This window comes from Giraffa tippelskirchi, chromosome 7 (assembly GCF_054371585.1).
Source record: "Giraffa tippelskirchi isolate mGirTip1 chromosome 7, T2T-mGirTip1v1.2.pri, whole genome shotgun sequence".
Classification (NCBI taxonomy): Eukaryota; Metazoa; Chordata; class Mammalia; order Artiodactyla; family Giraffidae; genus Giraffa; species Giraffa tippelskirchi.
The window spans coordinates 79,370,004-79,393,521 of NC_137281.1; the positions used below are offsets into that span (position 1 = coordinate 79,370,004).

At 38.3% G+C, this 23,518-nt stretch overlaps 1 protein-coding gene and 1 non-coding gene across 2 annotated transcripts; one reads left to right on the plus strand and one right to left on the minus strand.

The window, feature by feature from the left end:
• Positions 1 to 1,224: 1,224 nt before the first annotated feature.
• Positions 1,225 to 1,296, minus strand: TRNAQ-CUG (transfer RNA glutamine (anticodon CUG)). The gene has a single exon. It is a non-coding gene; the product is annotated as a tRNA-Gln (tRNA).
• A 345-nt stretch (positions 1,297 to 1,641) lies between these two features.
• Positions 1,642 to 21,873, plus strand: RAB11A (RAB11A, member RAS oncogene family). The gene is made up of 5 exons (XM_081513846.1): positions 1,642 to 1,811; positions 8,168 to 8,363; positions 8,847 to 9,040; positions 9,977 to 10,057; positions 20,117 to 21,873. Exons 1-5 carry the CDS (start codon positions 1,772 to 1,774, stop codon positions 20,254 to 20,256), a joined length of 651 nt encoding a protein of 216 aa, XP_081369972.1. The 5' UTR covers positions 1,642 to 1,771; the 3' UTR covers positions 20,257 to 21,873.
• The last annotated feature ends 1,645 nt before the right edge of the window (positions 21,874 to 23,518 follow it).

Genomic DNA, 23,518 nt, shown 5'->3' on the forward strand with positions numbered 1-23,518 from the left:
AGATGGGAATACCAGACCATCTGACCTGTCTCTTGAGAAACCTGTATGCAGGTCAGGAAGCAGCAGTTAGAACTGGACATGGAACAACAGACTGGTTCCAAATAGGAAAAGGAGTATGTCAAGGCTGTATATTGTCACCCTGCTTATTTAACTTATACGGAGAGTACATCATGAGAAATGCTGGGCTGGAAGAAACACAAGCTGGAATCAAAATTGCCGGGAGAAATATCAATAACCTCAGATATGCAGATGACACCACCCTTATGGCAGAGAGTGAGGAAGAACTAAAGAGCCTCTTGATGAAGGTGAAGGAGGAGAGTGAAAAAGTTGGCTTAAAGCTCAACGTTCAGAAAACTAAGATCATGGCATCTGGTCCCATCACTCCATGGGAAATAGATGGGGAAACAGTGGAAACAGTGTCAGACTTTACTTTTTTGGGCTCCAGAATCACTGCAGATGGTGACTGCAGCCATGAAATTAAAAGACGCTTACTCCTTGGAAGGAAGGTTATGGCCAACCTAGACAGCATATTTAAAAGCAGAGACATTACTTTGCCAACAAAAGTCCGTCTAGTCAGGGCTATGGTTTTTCCAGTGGTCATGTATGGATGTGAGAGTTGGATGGTGAAGAAAGCTGAGGGCCGAAGAATTGATGCTTTTGAACTGTGGTGTTGGAGAAGACTCTTGAGAGTCCCTTGGACTGCAAGGAGATCCAATCAATCCATCCTAAAAGAGATCAATCCTGGGTGTTCATTGGAGGGTCTGATGTTGAAGCTGAAACTCCAATACTTTGGCCACCTCATGCGAAGGGTTGACTCATTGGAAAAGACCCTAATGCTGGGTAGGATTGGGGGCAGGAGGAGAAGGGGACGACAGAGGATGAGATGGTTGGATGGCATCACCGACTCGATGAACATGGGTTTGGGTAGACTCCGGGAGTTGGTGATGGACAGAGAGGCCTGGCGTGCTGCAGTTCATGGGGTCGCAAAGAGTCGGACACGACTGAGCGACTGAACTGAACTGAACTGAGGTAACAAAGTACAGAACTGAAGGAAATGTATGTGGTCTTCCTAGGCAACTGAGTTTTGTGACATTCCCTCCCTACTTAGTTCAAGGACACATATACCCCGCAGGTGTACAAAAGTCACCTTGTGAATAAGTACATGAATTATAAAATCGTGCCCAGGGTAAAAAACAAAAGCCAAACCAAAAGTGAAAGGAATACAGGTTCCACCGAGATTTGAACTCGGATCGCTGGATTCAGAGTCCAGAGTGCTAACCATTACACCATGGAACCACTATGCTCAGGCTTCTGCCTTCGGCTCTCTAATCCTTAGAGAACCCCGCCCCCATCCACAAATCCACCACCAGGGGCAGTGCTGAAGCGCTCTCCCGTGCCCCGTTTCCCCGAATGGCGGCGAGTGGAGTGAGGGAGACACCATTATGTATGGAGAGCAGCCTCTATGAGTGAGGTAACCCGGGAGTACAGTGCTCATTAAGCCACTCAATACCCCCTTCAAACCCGGGAAACTTGGAAGAGAGCCACCAAACTTACGCACGCCCCCTTTATAGTGCTCAGTGGGGAGCGGGCCGCCGCCCCGGAAGTACTTCCCCTTAGGGGCGGGAGCCTGCCGGAAGTGGCGTAGCGGCAGGGAGGGGTTCTTTACCGGGTCCGGCAGCTGAAGCTCGGCGTTCGGGTTACCCCTGCAGCGACGCCCCCTGGTCCTACCGGTACCACTGCTGCTCCCGCCCCTTCGCTTCTCGGCCGCGCAATGGGCACCCGCGACGACGAGTACGACTACCTCTTCAAAGGTGAGGCCGTGGGCTCTGGAACTCTCCCTCGAGTCCGGGGTGGGGGCCCGGGACACTCCCGGGGGACCCGCCCTCGGGTTGCCCCTGCCCTGAGATCGGCCTTCCTCAGCTCGTCCTCTCTGTGCGGCTTGTCCTGAGGTCTCCCAGCTCAGCCCCTTTCCTTCCACTCACGGATGGGGGTCCTCACCACACAGCGGTCTCATAGCGACCTCCCCAGAGGCCTTAGGAAGCCTCACGGTCCCTACCCTGCGCCCCTTTCGCGGCCGGTTGCCGTCTCTCAAATCGCCTTCCTTCCTCCCTTGGTTCCGGGGCCCCCTTAATGGGGCGCCCCTCCCACCATCCATCTTTTCGGGTTCAGCGCCCCCTCCCCTTCGGTATACACCCTTCCTGAGCCCCTCCGACAGGCCCTTCCCTCCGCTCTTCACCTTTCTTTCGGCTCACTCTCCCATATAGATCTTTTTCTTATCTGCCTCCCTTTTCCCTCGGGCGAACCCTTCCCCTGCCCTCGGACAGCCGCCTCTCCTAGCCCTCTTCTGTCCCTGGGGCCAGGCCCTGGTTAAAAATGCGAGCGGGTCGGCGGCCCCACCCCCACCCGCCCCACACTTGTGGTCCGAAACCTCGCATGGCCCCCGGCATTGGTAGCTCTTTTTCTGCCTTCCCTCCCCGAGTAGTTTACGAGCTCTCCCACGTCGCTCGTGCGACCCCAGCGGTGGGGGGTAGGGCAGGAGGGATTGTCCCAGCACCCACGCGCGCACTTGTCGCAGTGACCCGGCAGACCGATGTGACTTCCCACCCAACCTTCTTTTCTCCTACCCTCCCTACCCAGCGGCAACCAGCCTGGGATAACTCTTGACTATGCCGGAGACTAGGGGTTGCGGATGGGTGGTGGCTGTTATCCTTGCCAGACCTGAAGGCCCAGTTCCTGAGCAGGAAAGGTTGTACGCTGCACAAATAGCTTGCTTTATCGCTACGGACTGGTTGCTTCCTGCTGCAACACAGGGAGGATCCAACCTTTTGGTGTTTTTAGAACAGGAAGGGAGACGTCCTGGTTGGCCGCATACCTTTCCCCAAAGGTGGGGGAGCATGGGGAAGTTGTGTGCTCTTTGGTCAAATTAAGTATTTTTCATAAGATAGAGAACCATGTAGTGCCCTTGGACAAAACATAGTAGAGGATGGGGAGTGAAAAAAAGAATTGCTTATTGGTTAGTCCGGAAAGAATCCAAATAGTTTTTTTTTTTAATCAACAGAGATAATGGGTACAGTTTTCCTTCAGAGGAAAGTACAGTAAATGCTTAAATGCTTTTTTTGTTGGATGAATGCGCGCTCTCTGATGCTGTTTCTCTGGTCCTGAGTTAGGAGGGCAGCCATCAGTAGTATGCTGAACAAAGATCATTACCAGGGAGGAAGAAGCCATTACTATTAAAGCTTTACAGTGACGGGTGGAGTCTAAAAAGAATGTTAAGCTTAGTGACTTTCTGACTTTGCCACTGGGTGCTAAGTATGGTTGACTAAACAAAGCAGGAAACATTGCTTTACCAGTACTCTGCCTACTTGGCCTACTGGTTGATAGGCCTACCACCACTTACTCTTCTGGGCCAGAAATTTTTCTATAGAGTGAGTACCTTCAGTATCTATCCACTCCCACCACCTGACAGTCGGAAGTTGTTTACAGAGAAGAGGGTACTTTTGTATTTTACAAATACAAAAAAGAAACATGGATTAGTTTACATAATGTTGGCTGAAGGCTTCTGAGGTCTGGTGAAATTACTTAAGTGAGACCCTGGAGACTGGGGTTTAGTCATTAAAGGGAGGTTTGTTGTTTTAAATAAGGTCTACTTTTGAAGTAATTAATTTAGGACAAGATAGACTATCAGAGGATTTCTCTTGTTTGGTTTACAACTTGAATGTTGGTTATAGAACCTAGTTATTTCCTCACCAAAAATACTTAGTACCCTGGATTGGCTTAAGGGATTTTAACTTAGCTTTGGGTTTAGACCATCTTGCTAACAATGATTGAGAAAGCTCAGGGCTTTGGGATCGCACCGGCCTGGTTTCAAATTACTGACTCAGGTCTTTCATTTGCTTTGTGACCTTGGGAAAGCTGACTTTTTTGAGCCTCAGTTCCCTCATCTGTAAAAAGAAAATAATATCTCAGGGCTGTTGTGAGAATTAAGTGAGACTGTAAAGTTTTAGCTTCTCTGAGAACTCAAATAATGTTAAAGAAGTTACTATGATTCTCACCAGTTTTTTTTTTTTCTTAAAACCTTAAATCTATACCTGGAAGAGCATTTAAGTATTAGTAAAGAAACTTAAAACTAGAGCCTTCTAAAGTATTTTATATTTCCACAGGTTTTGGTTTCATTTGTTGTACACTTTGCTGTTTGATAGAGTGTTTTTAAAAATTCTGCTTAGGAAGATTTCCACTTTTTAAAAAAGCTCTTAACAGGATATGAGTCACTTTTTAACTTCTGTGATAATTATGTAGCCAATTTCTTATTTATACAATTTTAATTTAAAGAGAAGCAACAATAATTTCATTTTAAAATGGTTTTATTCTATGTAGATAGTCCCTGAGATGAGCTGCAGCTGTCTACTTGGAAGAAGACTTAACCTAGCAAACTTAATAGTTGAGGGAATTGTAAATTAGTTTGTAGCTCTAATCAGTTGAAAATGAAGGGCTGTCCTGATTGGTGTAGGATGGAGTGGTTCAAGTGGAAGTGTAATGTGGGGAGAGTAGGAGAATTATTTTAAATTATGTATTTGTTCTTGAACATTAATCTTCAGCTCAACAGTGAGACTGTTGGTGGTGGTGAATTTTAATTTTAAAGCTTGACTATTTTAAAAACTTTAATTCTATATTTACACACAGTGTGATTAAGGCCTTGTGGGACAGACATATAAGCGAAGTGTAAATCAATCATAGTTCCTATTTACAACTATTGTGGTAGACATTAACTCAATCAGAGTCACATTTTCTGAAAATATCTGTGTACGTAGTCTACACCATTTTCTTTTCAGTCTAATTGAAGGTCAGTAGTAATTAACTATCAGCTGATTGTTAGTGGGGCTGATCATAGGAACTTTGCTGTCTTGCATCTTGATAGTTTTTCTTTCACAACTTATGGTTGAGCAATTTGAGTTCTGCTGAATCTAGAAAAACTTGTCTAGACTTCAGCCTTATTTAATTTAAAAAAAAACTCTTGGTGAGTTTGGACTATGAATATAGTTGAAAGTAGAAAGATCTCCAAGTTTATTTATAAACCAGTGTGAAAATTATCAGTTACTTCAGGTTATAACTGTTAGGTCTGAGATATTATGATTGATTTGTTGAATGAAATTTTTGTCCAGTACATTAGTTTGTAACAGACTGTATAAAACTAAATGTGGTTGAAGAGTTGGAAATGCTTATTAAATAATGGTCAGTTAATGCGTATATTCTTTTTATAGCTTTTAGCAGCCTAATATTTGATATATAATGAACCAAATTTAGTATTAGATGAGGTTAACCAAGTGATAATGAATATTGTCAGATTTATTTAAGAAATGTGATAGATGTTTCATATACAGATTCTGTTATTTAATTTATACTTATACACACACAAATATATATATATGTTATGTAGATGGCTACAGTTATAAAATGTTTAAAGTGGAAGAACTTTAACCTAAGATACTAGTAATGAAAAGTATAGGAAAGTCACTGCAAATTCCTTTCTTGAACTATAGGATGTGATCATGTAGTGGATCATATTTTAAAAAAACAATTGAATATTGTCGTCTTAAACTGTTTTTGATTAGAAACTAAGTTTGAGTCTGTGAACTTTTGTTTTTTAAAATCACAGTGAATTCTTTTCAGTTGTTTAGGTAACTTAATCCATTCTAGTTTGTTTATTAGTGAGCCTAGATATAACCTTTCTTGGTGCAGTTTCTCATTTGGTAACTGAATAGAAGAGGTTTTCCATATTGTGTCATTTTTCAGGAGCATCTTGGCAGTGCTGTTCTTGAAGAAGCGACATCTTCTGTTGTCATTTAAGATATAATCCTTTAACAAGTTGCTAGTTGTAATTCTTGTCAACCTTGCCCATGTCTAGTTGAGATAACTTTTATACTGTATAAGGTATTTGTGTATCTTGAATTATTGTCAGATAAGGGTGCTAGTAATTTTTATGTTAAAATTAATTGGTTATATCAAGGGAAAAAATGTTCTCACTAAATGTCTTTATGACAGTGCAGAGATTTGAGAATGGGGAGACAGAATATAATTGATAAAGTGGAGGTTAAAAGGCAAGAAACCAAAACTTGAAAGTTCTAGAGTTTTTGTGGGATGGAGTTAGAGTTCTTTGAGTTATTTTATTTTCCAAAGACATTGTCATTCTGTTTATTTTTATTTATTTTTTTTGGCTGCACCATGTGGCATTTGGGATCTTAGTTTCCCCACTAGGGATCAAACCCGTGCCCCCTTCAGTGGAAGGGCATGGAGCCTTAACCACTGGACCACCAGGGAAGTCCTGGTAGTGTCACTCTAGATGTCTTGCTCTTTGGCTTTAAACTAAGTGATTGGTTTCTAAATTGATTCATCTGTCTGATATATCTGAGTGCCTTGGAAGTAGAAATGTTCAACTTTTTGGTTTTTCCATTTCCTATTCCTACTTCAAGTGAAGCTTTTGTACCTCAGTGCTAGTGTGGGGCCAGGAAAGATTCAAAAGAGGTGTCGTCAGCAGAACATCCAGCCTTTTGAACTGAGAGGCAACTTTAGTTCCCTACTGAGTATACTCTGCTAATAGGGTAGACTTTTATTACTGAAACTGGAATTTTACCTCACATTTAGAATGGAGGACCTTGAAAACTAACTTATGAGCCAACTGTAGTATACTATAAAATTGGAAATGCATTATTTTTATATGACTTTACCGTCTTCTTCCCTGGTAGAAGCATTTACTGTATTGTCTGTGTTTGCCATACTACTTTTGACACTCTCTAATTGACTAACTGGAAATAACTGTGCCTTTTGCTGCATGGAGTCACTGCTGCCTGGGTGATTTTTTGCTGAATCAGCTGATAGAGGAAGCCAGAAAGATATGCATTTGGTAATGTACTCTCTCCGAGACTATCCAGGGGCCAGCTTATATCCGTTCTTGTGGCAAGGAAGGGCTGCATGCATAATGGACTGTGCCCTCTGACCTGAGTGCAGTGAGCTCTCACAGTTTTTACTTCCCTTGCCATGTCCCCCTCCCCCCGAAATACCAGTCTCTTTAATAAGGCATGGTCTTGTTCCTTGGTGTTACTCTTGAATGTTTGATTATCTGTTCCTGGTATCTAATAAATCAGTTAGCTAGTAAGAACTAAGAAGATGCATTAGCAGTCAACAGTAGGAATAAGCATAATATTTTCTGAAACACTGATAAAAAACTTCTACCAAGGAAAAAATGTTATCAAGCTCAGATTCTGTAAACCTGTGAACTCATTTTGCTCTTTAAATTCAGATAGAAATGCTTTAAAACAAGTTAACTGCCTGTTTCCCCATTGTTTTTGAAGTGTGATATCACCTTAGGTGAGAAAGAATCCACTGTATTTAGCTTGAAAATAAACTTATCTCCTGTGGTAATCAGAGGAAATAAATTCATCTAATCAGTCAAACCTGTTTCTTCTTTTTTAAGTCATTAGTGAAAGTTATGACTTGCTTTGCCTTTGACTCAGACTAAATCAGAATTATTAGTCAGCTTTCTAGAGCTCCTTGATTTTGGAGATGTCTCTAGTTTCCTGCTAGTCTGATAAATGTAACCATGAGAGGGTCATTGTAGTTTCTGTGATCTGGGTGGCAAAGTTTGTAAACTTGCTGCCTACTGTGTTAAATGGGATTCATTTTGCCTAGGTATGAGTCCTGACGTCACACCCAGGCTTTGATGAAACTAAGTAGAACATACTTAGGGCACTAACATCCTTTGTTGCTTTCATGTCTGATACATTTTCATATCACAGATTGTTCATGTGGTTTAGGATTTATCTTTCAAGTTATAACCTTGTAAGATAATAAGGTTGGTATAATGTTGATTGTTAAATTAATGCATTAGCCCGTCATCAGTGCCTAGTAGACCTATGATTAATATTTGCATTTGTAAGACAGGATACTTTATCTGTGCTAAGTAGATGATGTGTGGAAGTCACTATGCAGGTAGAAACATGTTAAAAAGAATAAATTGATTTTATCGATTGGTAACATGGGCATTCAACTCTTCCTCCCTAACCCTCATTCCTTTTTTAAAAATCAGATGCCCTGTCTTTTTTGCTTTAAAACATGATGGTATTCTGAATATGTGTGCCTCATCTATCTGACATTAAGTACTTTGTCTTTTTAGTTGTTCTTATTGGAGATTCTGGTGTTGGAAAGAGTAATCTCCTGTCTCGATTTACTCGAAATGAGTTTAATCTTGAAAGCAAGAGCACCATTGGAGTAGAGTTTGCAACAAGAAGCATCCAGGTTGATGGGAAAACAATAAAGGCACAGATATGGGACACGGCAGGGCAAGAACGATACCGTGCTATAACATCAGCGTAAGTCTCAGCATTTGTTTTCTTTGTTTTAATTTTATTTATTTATTTTTGGCTGTGCTGGGTCCTCATTGCTGCATGCACGGCACTCTGGTTGCAGCACGCGGCTCATGAGCTTAGTTGCTCCACACCATGTGGAATCTTCCCAGACCAGGGATCAAACCAGTGTCCCTTGCATTGGTAGGCGGATTCTTAACCATTAGACCACCAGGGAAGTCTCTCAGCATTTCTAAGTTCTGTGAAATAGCTGCCAAAGTGGATTAGCTGACTTTTGGTATTGGAAAAAGGTACCGTTTTGTTTCCTTTAAAGAATTCCTGTGTTAGGATTCTAAAATTTGTGTGTTTAAAAAAATACGTGAGAGAGTGTGTGTGTGTGTGTGTGTATATATATATATATATATATAGTTCATATACTTAGTCTTTTCTGGTGTTCTCTCCCATCTTACGGTTGTTTTCTAATAGTTAAATACATTTTTCTGTTTTCAGATACTATCGTGGAGCTGTAGGTGCCTTATTGGTTTATGACATTGCTAAACATCTCACATATGAAAATGTAGAGCGATGGCTGAAAGAACTAAGAGATCATGCTGATAGTAACATTGTTATCATGCTTGTGGGCAATAAGAGTGATTTGCGCCATCTCAGGGCAGTGCCTACAGATGAAGCAAGAGCTTTTGCAGGTTAGTGGTACGAATTCTATGATATTACCATGCTTCTGTATTTCTTGCAGTTTTCATGACCCTTCCAATGAGGGTAATGGGTTGCAACAGTTTTGGAAAGGTAAACATGAATGCTTAACAAGTATTGTTTTGAAAGTGTATGATGACTGTATGACTCTCTTGCTTAACTTTGAGTTATTAGACCTGTAGTATTGAGTTTTTGCTGCCAAAAATTGAGTATAAATACTATCTTTTCTCTCCCTGGAAGTGGTAGATAAAATCTATGTTTATTCTGTGCTTCTTGTCTTTTTCCATTATGTCTTTGTTTTACCAAGACATGTTCTATGTGGATCTGGAAAGTAGTGGCCCAGGGAATGTAAAGGACCAACAGGGATGTAGCTGCTTTGGAGTTACAACTTTTTTGGCTTAATAGAGAATGTGCCTATCTTGACTCTGTATTGGTAGGGGCAGCCTACCAGAGGGCAACATTGTACATTCTTGACTAGTGCAAGTTGTGAGCTTTCACTGTTGATTATGCTGTGAATAAAATTTTCAGTTTTCTAGTCAAGAAGCTTTGTTTCAGACAATACAGTAACAGAATTCTAAGTGAATCACATATACCCACCCTTGTTCATAGCATAGCTATGTGTTAGGGAGGAGCTCAGTAAGGGATGAAATTTGCTGGGTATTTGATAAGTTTACTGCATTATGCCCAGTGTTATTCATTATTAATGGTAGTATTTAGATGTAGCAAGTGTTTGTTTTAATTAAGAAGCCAATGAAAATTCTCATTTTTAATCTACTAAAGTGGAAGTAGCATGGTGTTCTTATTGCTCAAGAAGTGGGGGAGAACCTGGGGTTTAAAAAGTTCTGTTATTTTCCTTTTGAAGGTCTGAGTGTATTACGTCCCTTGTATTTTTAAATTTGACAAAACTGAAGTTTTGTGTCTCCCTACAGAAAAAAATGGTTTGTCATTCATTGAGACATCTGCTCTAGACTCTACAAACGTGGAAGCTGCATTTCAGACAATCTTGACAGGTAAGACTCGCATTTTTAGATTAGACCAGTGGGAATTAGAAGTAATAGAAAGGTAATTTAAACAAATTAATCAGAAAACTAAACTATAAAATCACACTGAGAATGACTATCATTTGAGAGGTACTGTAGTTACAACCCTTGCTTGCTGAACTTCAGTCATCCTAATTCATCTGGTTTATAGTGGGAAAAACACTTTGAAAATAACACGTTCACTTCTGTTATTACTTTAGTCTGTGCATACCATGCTTCCTGGTCATAAGCACAAAACAGTACTTAATGGTACTTTTTTATAAGATAAATACTGAAATCCCATTTATGGAAAGATGAATGCCCTTTTGAAATTCAGTAAAGAAAAGGTATTCTTGGTTCTGATGTGTTAATAGAAGCACCTAGGAAAATACATATTCTTAAAAACTTAGGGAACAAAAGGTAAAATTCTCTCATGATTTATTATTGTATAAGAAGTAAACTGACACAAACTGATAAATAACCTCTACTTATTTTGTGATGAGGACATGACAAAGCATAAGCCCTCTAGTACCTGCCTCAAAGATATCCAGGGTCACTTCTAGATGCTTCAGTAATAAACCTAAATTCCTATTAAAAAAAAAAAAAAAGGAAGCAAAGTGTCACCTGTGGAGAAAATCAGCCAGTGATTACATATTGAAAAGTTCTTAAAAGTAGTGGAAAAGAAATAAAATTCATGGTCTTTTGGAATGTAGATGTGTAGACCATGTCAACCTCAGGGGTAAGAGAATATTTTATTTATAGTGACTCAAATTTGGAGATTTTCAGGTGGCTCAGTGGTAAAGAATTCACCTTCCAATGCAGGAGACACAGGAGATGGGAGTGAGATCCCTGGGTTAGGAAGATCCCCTCAAGGAGGAAATGGCAACCCACTATCCAGTATTCTTGCCTGGGAAATGTTATGGACAGAGGAGCATGGCAGGCTATAGTCCATGGGGTTGCAAAGTCAGACACGACTGAGCAACTGAGCATATTTACCCTCACTTGAATAGAATGAACAATTTATCTGAAAGTTTAATCTTAATCCTCTAATAAATGTGTGTGTGTTAGTCACTCAGTCATGTCTGACTCTTTGCAACCCCATGGCTGTTGCCCGCCAGGCATCTATGTCCATAGGGTTCTCCAGGCAAGAATACTGGAGTGAATTGCCATTCCCTTCTCCAGAGCATCTTCCCGACCCAGAAATCAAACCCTGGTCTCCTGCATCGTAGGCGGATTCTTTACCATTTGAGCTACAGGGAAGTCTAATAAATACAAAGTACTTTAAAAATGTATATTATTTCTAAGAATTCATAATTTAAGAGTGTAGTCTTAATATATAGTGCTCTTATGCAATGTGCTAAAAAGTATATATGGAGAAATGGTTAAGTAAATGAGAATTATAATGTAACAAGATTTTATTCTTGGTATGCAGCACTTGTATTAGAGGCCAGCAGATTTTAACTTGTAAAGTGTTAGTCACTCAGTCGTGTCTGACTCTTAATGACCCCGTGGGCTGTAGCCTGCCAGGCTCCTCTGTCCCTGGGATTCTCTGGACAATCATATTGGAGTGGGTTGCCATTCCCTTCTCCAGGGGATCTTCCTGACCCAGGGATAGGACCCAGGTCTTCCGCATTGCAAGTAGGTTCTTCACCATCTGAGTCACCAGGGAAGCCCTTTAGCTTTTAAATATTGTCTTATTTTACTGTAAAAACGTAGGGAATAAAACTTAGGGTTTAGGAACTTTAGGGCTTGGAAGCCTGACTTGTGTTCTAGTGTTGGCTCCTTCACTTACTAATGAGCTCTCTATGTTAGGCAAGTTACTTAACCTTTCTAGGCCTTAATTTCTTCATATGTAAAGTTGAAATATGTTTTGGGAGTTTGGTTATTTTCTTTTCAAGAGAGGGCTTGTATTTATAAATACCTTGTGGTATAATTTGACTTGACTGTTAATGTTGTGAGTGAAAAGGTTTTGTCTCTGTAACCTAATACATAGAAAAGAATTGACTGTCATTGGAAATCTAGACTCCAAAAATAAGTGAGTTCCGTACATGTAAAATACTTAACTGCGCCTGGTACATTGTAAACATTTGATATTAGCTAAGTAGCAATTAAGGTATGAAAAAAAAACTCATTAAAAATAAACTATATTGATGATTTACATATCTATTTTATTGTAATTCTTTTATCAGAAAAATAGTAAAGGACTGGTGCTAGGGTTGGATAAACAGTCTTTGGACACAGTAGCTTTTTTTAAAAAAAAAATCTTTGGGTCAACTTTCACTGCAGATTGTTTCAAGCAGGCAAGATTTGATTGAATATGCAATATGTCTTCAAATCTTGTTTTTTTCATTTTAAGCACTTGTGTGGTTTCTCTTGAGTCAATGTGTTGAATACTAAATTGAGACCCAGGAGTTGTAGGTTTTACCTTTTACCACTTTGCTCTCATTTGCTCTGTAGTTAAAGTCAGTGAACCTCCCTGGTCCTAAGATTCAGTGTTTTAAGATGTGACTCATCTTCATCGTCTTAAGCCCTCTGAGAAAGCTCATTTGAAAAAACTTTAGTCAGTCCTTGATGGGTTATTTTTTACGTCCCATCAAATCTGTTATAATTCTAGCCCATTCCGATCTCAATTTCTAGCCCATTTATTTAGTGAAAATGAGGCCAAGTGTTTTGTTTTCATCTGTGGCTAACAATTTTATGTGTCATTTTGTAGCATCGAACTTATGATCCATTCAAACATGAACTAATCAATAAGCAGTGATATATATTGTACTTAAAATTGAACTGTTTTGTCCTGAATGATGAACATCTGGCTGTTTCTCTTAAAATTCACTCTCGGTTAAGCTTTTGTTACTGCTTAGTTAATATTGCTTGAAAGCAAACAAAAGCTTCACTTATTACCACTTTTCCTCTCTCTAGTCACTACTTCCTCAACTTCCTGCAATAAATTTCAGTGTTGATTTGTAGGATCAGAGATCACTGCTTATGGCCAGGGAAATCTGTGTTTTGCAAGTGTTAGGATCTAAACTTTTCTGTATACTAATGGGAGTATTAATGCATAGAAAAAACAGGAAATAGAACTGTACTCTCATTTAGGTTTAATTCTGACGTACAGGTTAACAGTATTAAGGGTGTATTTATATTGTATTTTGATGTTACTGGAAGAAAAAAATAGCTTTTTACTTTTTAAGATGCAAAATTATATATTAGAAAATGTATTTCCATTGTTACTTCAAAGTTAATTTGTGTTGCTTATTTTAGAATAGACCCATGCCATTCTTGATATCTGTGAATTTGACAGTAACTTCATGACATAATTTTGCTGATGGTATTTTTAGGAGGTAGTTGGTTAGTGCATGAGTGAGTCTGATACATTGCATAGCCTCTAAATTTCAGTACAGCTTTGTTTTCTTTCATCTTCAAGTTCATTAAGCGATGTTATTAATCCATACTTCCATACTGTATTATTTTTTCTTTTTAATTTGAATTTTGACAATTTCAGACTTAAGGTTGCAATAGTGGTACAAGTATTTGCAAATACTCTTAACCTATATTCCTCAGATATTGAGGAATTTTAGCACACTTTATTCTTTTTCTTCCTCTCTCTAGATATATAAACAATACTGTTCTGTTTTGTTTTGCTGTACCATTTGAGAGTGACAGGCATTCTGCTTGTTATCCCTAGGAGCTTTTTTTCAGTGTGTATTTTCCTAAAAACAAGGATATAGTATCTCATAGTCACAGTATAGTGGTCAAAAGAGAGGTAATCGTGCCTCACCATGGTTAAGCTACAGATCTTATTCAGATTTTGCCAACTGTTCCAGTTGTGTCCTTATTAGCAAAAGACAATCTGATCAGATCATACATTGCATTCAGTTATCATAACTCTTCAGTCTCCTCTAATCTGGAATAGTTCCTCAGTCTGTCTTTTGGTTTATTGACATTTATTGAAGTGTATGGGTCAGTTATTTTGTCATGTCCCTCAATTTGGGTTTGTCTGATGTTTCTGTTTGATTCAGTTCTGGTTATTTGCTTTCAGCAGGAATATCACAAAGTGTTCTCAATGCATCATATCAGGAGGCTAACAATATTGGTTTGTCTTATTAAAAACTGGTGATGTTGGTTATGGTGTCTGCCAGGTTTCTCTATGTGACTAATAAGTCCAAGCCATCTTTGTAGTATGGAGACTAAATTCTGTGGTAAAGAATTTTTTGGTCCTGTGGCCTGGCTAACAGGATCTTAGTTCCCCAGCCTGAGATTGAACCTTTGCCCCTGCAGTGGAAGTGCAGAGTCCTAACCACTGGACCGCCAGGGAATTCCCAGTTGAAAGAATTTTAATTCATTTAGCATATTGTCTCTTAAAAGTGGGACTAGAGTTTTCAGACATTAATTTTATTGGAGTAGTGAGGATCTTTTAATCAGGCATAGTAGCTTCGGTTCTTTGCATGTGGCAGCCTTTTAAATAACTCAAATTGAAGCATTTTTGACCTTCAGGAAACTTGTATCATAAGCAGTGGGTTTGAAGAAGTATTAATAAATTCTAATGTGAGCTGTAGTATTAATAGGATAATTCAGGTCTCTTATTTTCACAAGTTTTGGAAGGACTGAGGAATTTTAGCTTTTTTTATTCACCAGTTTGAAACTATTGCGTGTAACTTAGAATTTACTTTGCATCTTGATAAATACTTCATTAGAGTAGAAATAGGCATATGTCTTTTATTTAACTTTATTTGGTTATATTTAAAGCTATTTTATATTAACATTTTACTTTCTATTTAGATCTCCTACAAGAGATCCTAATGTAAGAACGAAAGCAGAGTTCCTTCTTTTTAACCTTACCTGTCCTTTGGATTTCTTGAAAAGGGTCTGCACAGGAATTGGTTTATCACATACAGTTTGTTCCAAAGGAGAACATGCCCTTTATAGAGAAAAGTATTTGCATCTGGTTTAGCTGGTTTAGTCCTGTACCCCTTCTCCCACTTAAATAACCTTCCTTAACCAGATCCCAGCTGGAAGGTACCTGCTTCCTATTTTCTTATCAAAGTTTTTTTCCAAGTGACACATCCAGCCACAAGAGATGTTAAGTAAATTACTTTTGTGGCTTTTTAGTGCCCATTCTACCTGAGAGAAAATTTTCTCCTCATTTTCTGATCAGCAGTTTCTTCACTGCCTTGGTTGGCATCTTTTTGGTGACTGGAGCAATGTAGGAGTAATCCATTTCTACCAAACAGTATGTAGTACTTGCAGGCAGTTTTATAATGCTGCTCAAATTTATTTCCTTACAATGAGATCTCTTTAATTATTTACCTTTCTGTGTTCTCTGAGAACTCTGCTTTTCCCTCTTTTCCAGTATTTGCTTTTCATGTAAGAACCTGTAAAATATTTTTTGTTTTGGTTCCCCTAACAACATTCAAAACCACTTGTAAAGAAGTTAAATTTATAGAGGGTCTCATTTAATCATTTGTACTTGAAGAAGAGGCCCCATGCAGTTTGGGATTAGAGAGAAAACATAATAAAGACTGAAGAGTCTAGTTTCATAGTAAGTTGATGGTTATCTTTAGTCCTAATCACTCGCCTGACTGATCGATTTTTCCTTTTTACCCTTGACATACTCTGGTCCCATCCCCTTTTAATGAAAAGAATGTAAATGAAGGCTCTGCCTTCGTGTCCTTTAAAAAAAAAAAAAACACTCAGGTCAGTAAGTAGTGTTTACTATAATCTCATTTTTTTCTCTTGGTTCTTTGAGCCACTGTCAACCTTTTAAAAGCATAAATTTTAGCCACCCGCTCCCCCAGAAAAGCACAAGAAAAGGTACATTAGCTGTCAGTGTCTTTGTTAGTTTACATATACAGTTGATTATAGTTTGCTCTTGTTCAGCTTTAGGAACATTAGTTTTTAATTTGGAAAAAAAAAGTATTAATTTAGTTAATGTATTTTCTTTCCTTTAACTTTTTGTTATGGAAAGTTCTCAGCATGCCAAAAGTAGGATACTGTCATGAGCTCCCATGTAGCCATCAATAACCATCAGTTCAGAGCCTGTCTTTCTTAACAGCTACTGCCACCCCCATTGTTTTGAAACAAATTCCAGGTATTATATCATTTCATTTGTAAACATTTCATGCTGTATATCTAAAAGATAGAATTTAAACCCATAACAACAAAACCACTTAAAAATTGGCAGTAATTCCTTATTGTCCTCTATTACCCAAACAATATTAAAATTTCCTGTCTCAAATTTCAGTAGTTGAAACTAGAATCCAAATGATGTTTGTACATTGCATTTGGTTGCTGTGTTCTTGGACATTTTGAAAAGATGATTCTGCTTCTCTGTTTTTTTACCCCATAACTTTGTATTAAAATAATCACAATATCATGTATCCAAGAACTTTATGTTCATGTAGTATTATCTAATGTGCAAGTTATATTTCAGATTTGTGTTTTACAGATTTGGTTTTTACAGTTTAAACCTAGGATCCGGTCAAGGAAAACACATTGCATTAATGGAATCGTTACATATTTGGGTACTGAATAGGGTAGCCACTGACTATAGGTTGTTATTAAGCACTTGAAACATGGCTACTGGACTGAGGAATTGGATTTTAAATTTTATTTATTTAAATAGGTGGTTAATGCATATTTAATATAAATAGATGGGCCATAGCCCACATCTAAAGCATTTGTTCTCAATTTTTAATGTATTTTGTGACTAACTTTTGTTGAGAGTCTTGGCCAAGGGAATTCCCTTGTCCAGTGACTCAGGCTCTGTGCTCCCCGTGCATTGGGGCCTGGCTTTGATCCCTGGTTCTGGGAACTAGATCACACATGCTGCAACTAAAGATATGCTTCAACCAAGACCTGGCACAGCCAAAAAAGAATCTTGGCCAGTTGTCCTATTAGAATGTCCCTCGGTCTGGATTTATCTCATTATTTCCTCATGATAACTTCATTTTAAACATTTTTTGGTAGGAATACATAGGTGTCATTCATAGGAATATGTTATACTTCACAGTACCGCATAATAGGAGTCGTATCATGTCAATTTGTCCCATTTTTAGAATTCCCTTACTTTTCTGAGGAAGCACTGTGAAAACAAAGGAAGATACATTCTTTGTTTGTAAGGAGTTTAGATAGTCAGCGGGAGCTACTTTTAGGCAGTGCACTGTAAGATCAATTTATTAAAAATACAATTATTTATTAAATAAGGATACTTACTGTAGGACATGATTTTGAGCAAACTCCAGGAGATAGTGAAGGACAGAGAAGCCTGGCATGCTGCAGCCTATAGGGTCGCAAAGAGTTGGGTATGACTTAGCAATTGAACAACAATAACTTGCTATAGGGGAATTTAATAATAATTTATTCATGTACTTAGTTATCAATCCCCTACTATACGTTGGTGCAAACGTAATTGCAGTTTTGGACTGTGAATTTTAAGTCATTATAACTAGGCTCAAACACATCTTTATTAATCAAAATAGGAACCATTACAATCAACACATTTTTTTCAATGAGAAATAAGTGTTTTTTATTCCTGTAGTGTAAAAATCTGTGCTTTGGGATTTAACAGACTCTTGGAGGGCATTTTCTGCATCCTGCTGGTTGTGAAAGCACTTTCCTGGAAAAAAATTTTCAGGATGCTTGAAGTAGTAATCAGTTGTTGCGAGGTCAGGTGAATATGGCAGATGAGGCTAAAGTTCCATAGCCCAGTTTGTTCAACTTTTGAAGTGTTTGGTGGTGCGATATGCGGTCGGGCTTTGTCTTGGGGAAGAATTGGGCCCATCCTGTTGACTGATGCTGCCTTCAGTTTTCCCTGCATCTCATCTAACTGCTGAGCATGCTTCTCACATATTATAGTTTCACTGGGATTTAGGAATCTGTAGTGGATCAGACTGGCAGCAGACCACCAAACAGTGACCATGACCATTTTTTGGTGTAAGTTTGGCTTTGGGAAGTGCTTTGGAGCTTCTAGGTCCAGTCACTGAGCTGGTTGTCATTGGTTGTCATCTGAAATCCACTTTTCGTCAGATGTCACAATTTCTGATGGAGAAATGGTTTGTTGTTGTTGCTTAGAATAGGAGAAGGCACTATAAAACGATGATTTTTTAAATTTTTCAGTCCACTCATGAGGCACCCACTTACTGAGCTTTTTCACCTTTCCAGTTTGCTTCAAATGTTGAATGACCATAGAGTCGATGTTGAGTTCTTTAGCAAGTTCTCGTGTAGTTGTAAGAGGATCAGCTTCGATGATCCTCTCAATTGGTCATTGTCAACTTCTAATGGTCAGCCACTGTGGTTCTCATCTTCAAGGCTCTCGTCTCCTTTGCAAAACTCCTTGAACCACCACTGCACTGTACGTTCGTTAGCAGTTCCTAGGCCAAACACGTTGTTGACATTGCGAGCTGTCTCCACTGCCTTGCGACCCATTTTGAACTTGAATAAGAAAGTCGCTCAAATTTACTTTTTGTCTAACATTTGCCAAGTCTAAAATAAATATAATATAAATAGCAAGTAATAAGTCATTAGCCAAAAAAAAGAAATACAAGAAATGCACATTAAAATGATATATAACATAACATTTGAGCAAGGAGATCAAACCAGTCCATCTTAAAGGAAATCAGTCCTGAATGTTCACTGGAAGGACTGATGCTGAAGATGAAGCTCCAATACTTTGGCCACTGATACGAATAACTGACTCATTGGAAAAGACCCTGATGCTGGGAAAGCTTGAAGGTAGGAAGAGACAGGGACAACAGAGGATGAGGTAGTTGGATGGCATCACCAACTCGATGGACATGGGTTTGAGCAAGCTCCGGGAGTTGGTGATGGACAGGGAAGCCTGGTGTGCTGCCGTCCATGGAGTTACAAAGAGTTGGACATGACTGAGCAACTGAACTGATAACATAACCACATTTATTTAAGAATGTGTTCCAATATCAGATGACAAAGTTCAACAGTGCAAAACTACAATTACTTTTGTACCAACCTAATATGCTGAGGATACAGCAGTGAATAAGGTAGATACAGTTTTGGTCCTTATAGTTTGTTGATTGAAAAAAGGCATAATCTGAAGTTGAGAATTATATTTTTTATTTGGTGGACTTGCTGAGGCCTTAAGTCCAGGAGGCAGCCTCTCAGATAGCTCTGAGGAACTGTTCAGAAGAGTTAGGAGAGGAACCAGAATATATAGGAGGCTTTGGAACAAAATCAGGTAGTCTGGATTCAAAACGGAAGAAAACCAGACATCTCAAGTTAATGAGTTTAGGGCTTTTCTATGTATGTGAAGTGTGAAATCATTCTTTTGATATGCACCTTAACTAGCTAGTGCCAGTATATTACTTTTCCCCATCCTCAATTCCCTCAGGGCGCTTCACTGGGGAGAGGGGGTGGGTGTGGTAGCCGATGGCCCCAGCATCTTTTGCTTACTGATACGGCAGGGGACATTTAGTGGAAGAGATGGATGCTAAACAGTTAGTTTTGCTAAGTGTCATAGAAAATCTTAAGTTGCCTGTTTTGAATAATTATCTCATTGCAATTTAACTTTAGTTCAGGAGGCATTGATAAACATTATCTTTCCATTCTTCTTTTCCAAGAGTTCTTTGGGATTTTGGGGTTTTGACTTGTCTGTGCAGTTGTATGCTTCACTACATACAGAAATACCTACTGGGTCTGATAATGCAGATTTAAATATTTTTCTGTGGTACATTGTCAATATATGTAGGTTTTTTGATAAGGGTAGAAATTTAGATCTAAGCCCATAAACTGTATAATTTCGTCAGACCAAGATTTATTTAACTGATCGGTAAACCTTTCCCTCTGGAATGGAAAGCCTTTATTTCTGTTCTTACCTTAAGGGAAATTGTGAAATAATGGGTTGACTGATCAGTGGCTGGTTGAAAAAAGAGCTTTGAGTATATGCAGTCTCTGTTCAGTTTATTTGCATTTTTTTTCTCTTGTGAATATAACTTCTACCTCTGTGTATCTTTTATTTTTAATCACTGATTTATGGGTCTGTTCACAGTGAGTGTTGCTGTTTCTTTTTTTTCCCCTCAGAGATATACCGCATTGTTTCTCAGAAGCAAATGTCAGACAGACGTGAAAATGACATGTCTCCAAGCAACAATGTGGTTCCTATTCATGTTCCACCAACCACTGAAAACAAGCCAAAGGTGCAGTGCTGTCAGAACATATAAGGCGTTTTTCTTCTCCCCTAGAAGGCTGTGTATAGTCCAATTCCCAGGTCTGAGATTTAAATATATTTGTAATTCTTGTGGTCATTTTTGTGTTTTATTACTTCCTCATACTTACGAATTTTTCCATGTCTCAAGTCTTTTGATTTTAGCTTTATAAAATCATCCATTTGTCCCGAATGACTGCAGCTTTTTTCATGCTATGGCTTCACTAGCCTTAGTTTAATAAACTGAATGTTTGGATTCCTCAATTATTGTTTACTTTTCATCATGGAAGCTGTCACTGTAGGACATAATAGAACTTGATCCCTTGAAGCTCAGACCTACTGGTCATGATTAAATCAAATTAAGAAGACTGTAGAAATAAGCTATCATTTTGCCACAGAGGAGCTTATAATTAACACACTCTTCTCTCAGTGCAGAGTATATTTCCATAAATCTAAGAATTGCCCTATAAACATAGCAGAATTTTGAGAGCTTATAAATTTTCCATTATTTTGGAAGTCAATTTCTAAAATGCCTTAATAGGGTTATGTAGTTTAGTAAATTTTGTTTTTTAATTTTTGTAAACATAAAAGTTGATTAGAGAGGGGGGAACACTTTTTTCTGGACAAGAATTATCTTAATAAACACAAAAGACTGTGATGATTTCAGTAGTAGCATAGTTATGGGGCCATAAGTTACACAATGCTGCCTGGCAGGCTGGCAACTGGAGAGACTGGTGGAATTCCATCTGAGGTGCCTCTGTTACAGTAATCAGGTAGCCCAAGTCATTTAACTTATCTAATTTCCCAGCAGTATATTATGTGGCATTTTATTGCTCAGGCAATAACTGGTTTAATGCTCTTAGTATCCAATGGCTAAGTGTTAATTTTGTCTTAAAACCTTCCAGTAAATGCAACCTAGTTTTACCACCATAGCCACCCAGCAGGCATGGATAATTATTTTAACAAAGCTGATTTTTGAGTTTTGTAGTATATTATGGAATATAGTCCAGTTAAATATCTGGTTTCGGTATGTTAAAGAATACAAGAGAGGTTAATTTCTGCTCAAGTGGTACCACTTAAAGGCATGTATTCTTTTAGTATATGTAAGATGAAATAGCACCTTGAGTTTAAATAGAATGCATTTAGGCATTGTACAGACCTGAAAGTTTTCTTCCACTACATTATTGAAATCAATGGAGCAACTCATTTTTCATTCTGAAATGTGCACACTAATATTTAGTTTTATTTTTTTGTGGATAATATTAAGCACTTAACTCTGAAGTGTTCTGAAAGTTGTGTCAACTAAAGTGATACTATTCAGGATGGTGGAATATCCCCAAAATATACATGTGTGTGGGCTTGCCTAGATTACTATGTTTCATAGTTAATCTTCTGTCTTTTGCGGTGCTCATGACGTGTGGGGCGCACGGAAGGCATTGCTGTGGTCAGTCTGTTTAGTTTTCCTCTGTAGCCGTTTTATTATTTTGGTGTATTGGTTATGAAGATACTACTATCTCCTTGTAAATCGCTACTTTGTATTTTATGCATGCTCTGTAACTTGATTTTTTTTTTTTTTTGAGTTACTGATTTGGAATATATTCACATTCTAATAAACAGTTATAGGGGGACTATTCTTTATGTTGTCAGATTATATTTTTCCTTTGAGCGCTTTGGATGTAGCCATGAAATATTTGCTTCTGATGATAAGAGCATAGGTCCTTGGATAACAGAGTAAACTATTGAATTGGAGGCATCATTATGTGAATTCAGCTTTGATTATAGACATAGAGTTCAATTATTCTTGGAAAAAGTATTACCAAAAGCATCAGGAAAGTAATCTCTGTACTTTGGTATGTAACAGTGTCACCAGACCCAAGAAGAGGCTCCATTGCTGTTTTACTCGAAATTGGTAGTTAAGTTTTTACAAAATTTTTTAAGAGAAGGAGAGACTAGATAGTGAATTGAAAATGAATAAAGTAACTGAATTTTTACCAAGTGTAGAGTTAATGTTGCCTTGGGCATGATTGGATCTTGGGAGAATTCCAGGAAACCTTATGCAGTATTAGAAAATGAATTTGATTGTGTTTCAACAAGTATCTTCATTCTGAGTTAGTATCTCAGGAGACGGACTGTCTCAACAAACGTTAAGTTTTTAAATATTATGACAATTTAGGGCTCAAGGCAGTTTTAGAAGTATTTTGCTTTTTGACCTTTTCATTTATTTAACTTTGAATTTCTAAAAACCTATTTTATTGTCCTGAAAAGTCACTTAGCCATCTTGACTTTATTTAAACTTGTATGTCATCATCTAAAAATGCTACTTATGATTTCTGTCCAATACTAGTTGTTATTCTGTACGGATAAATTTCTTTAGCCATTGCATTGAGAATACTAAATTCTAATTCTCAGAAGGGGTGCTAGTTGGTGACTTAGGCCAAAGGGTTCTGCAGGTAGACAAGAATCTTAAAGAGTTGGGACTGCCCATTAGAGCTATTCATATTTATTTCATTATTGGGGAAATAGACATCCTAATATTTGTTAGTGATTTGTGCTTAACAGAATGCAAATGCTCTCAGTGGTTTGAGCTATTGTGATCATCTCTTCTATTTAGAAAAAGAAAAGCTTTACTATTCAGACAGTTTTGGCCAACATTGGAAGCAGAATAATTCAAAGGTTAGGTGGATAATTTAGAACTTAATTACAACCTGTTAAGTGTTAATTTCTGGAGTGTTTTTTTTTTTTTCTTAAGAAAAAAATGAAGGCTGGATATTTGATGTCTCACAAACATCATATGCTTAAGAAAAAAATTCAAAACAAAATATGAATTTTGCATGAGGACTGTGCATAGGATATCTATTCCCTGTGTGAAAAGAAAAAAAGATGAACAAAACCTATGAAAGGACCCTCTTTCACCGTTATATTTAGTGGGTTAGCATAGCAGTCAAACTGGTGCCCAAGAGCTGCTTTCTGTTCTCCTGGTTGGGTCAGTGCTGGAGCTGCCTCCCTTCCTGGGATTTGGCAGGTCAGCTTTTCCACTCATCTATACTGAACTGAACTGAATACAGTATGCCAGATAAACTGGAGTTGTCATTCTAATGTCTTAAATTGTAGGAGGCTGATAGTAACAATGAACTAATACAAAATGCTAATGTGATTCAGTTCAGTTCAGGTCAGTCGCACAGTCTTGTCCGACTCTCTCTGACCCCATGAACCACAGCACACCATGCCTCCCTGTCTATCACCAACTCCTGGAGTTTACCCCAACTCATGTCCATTGA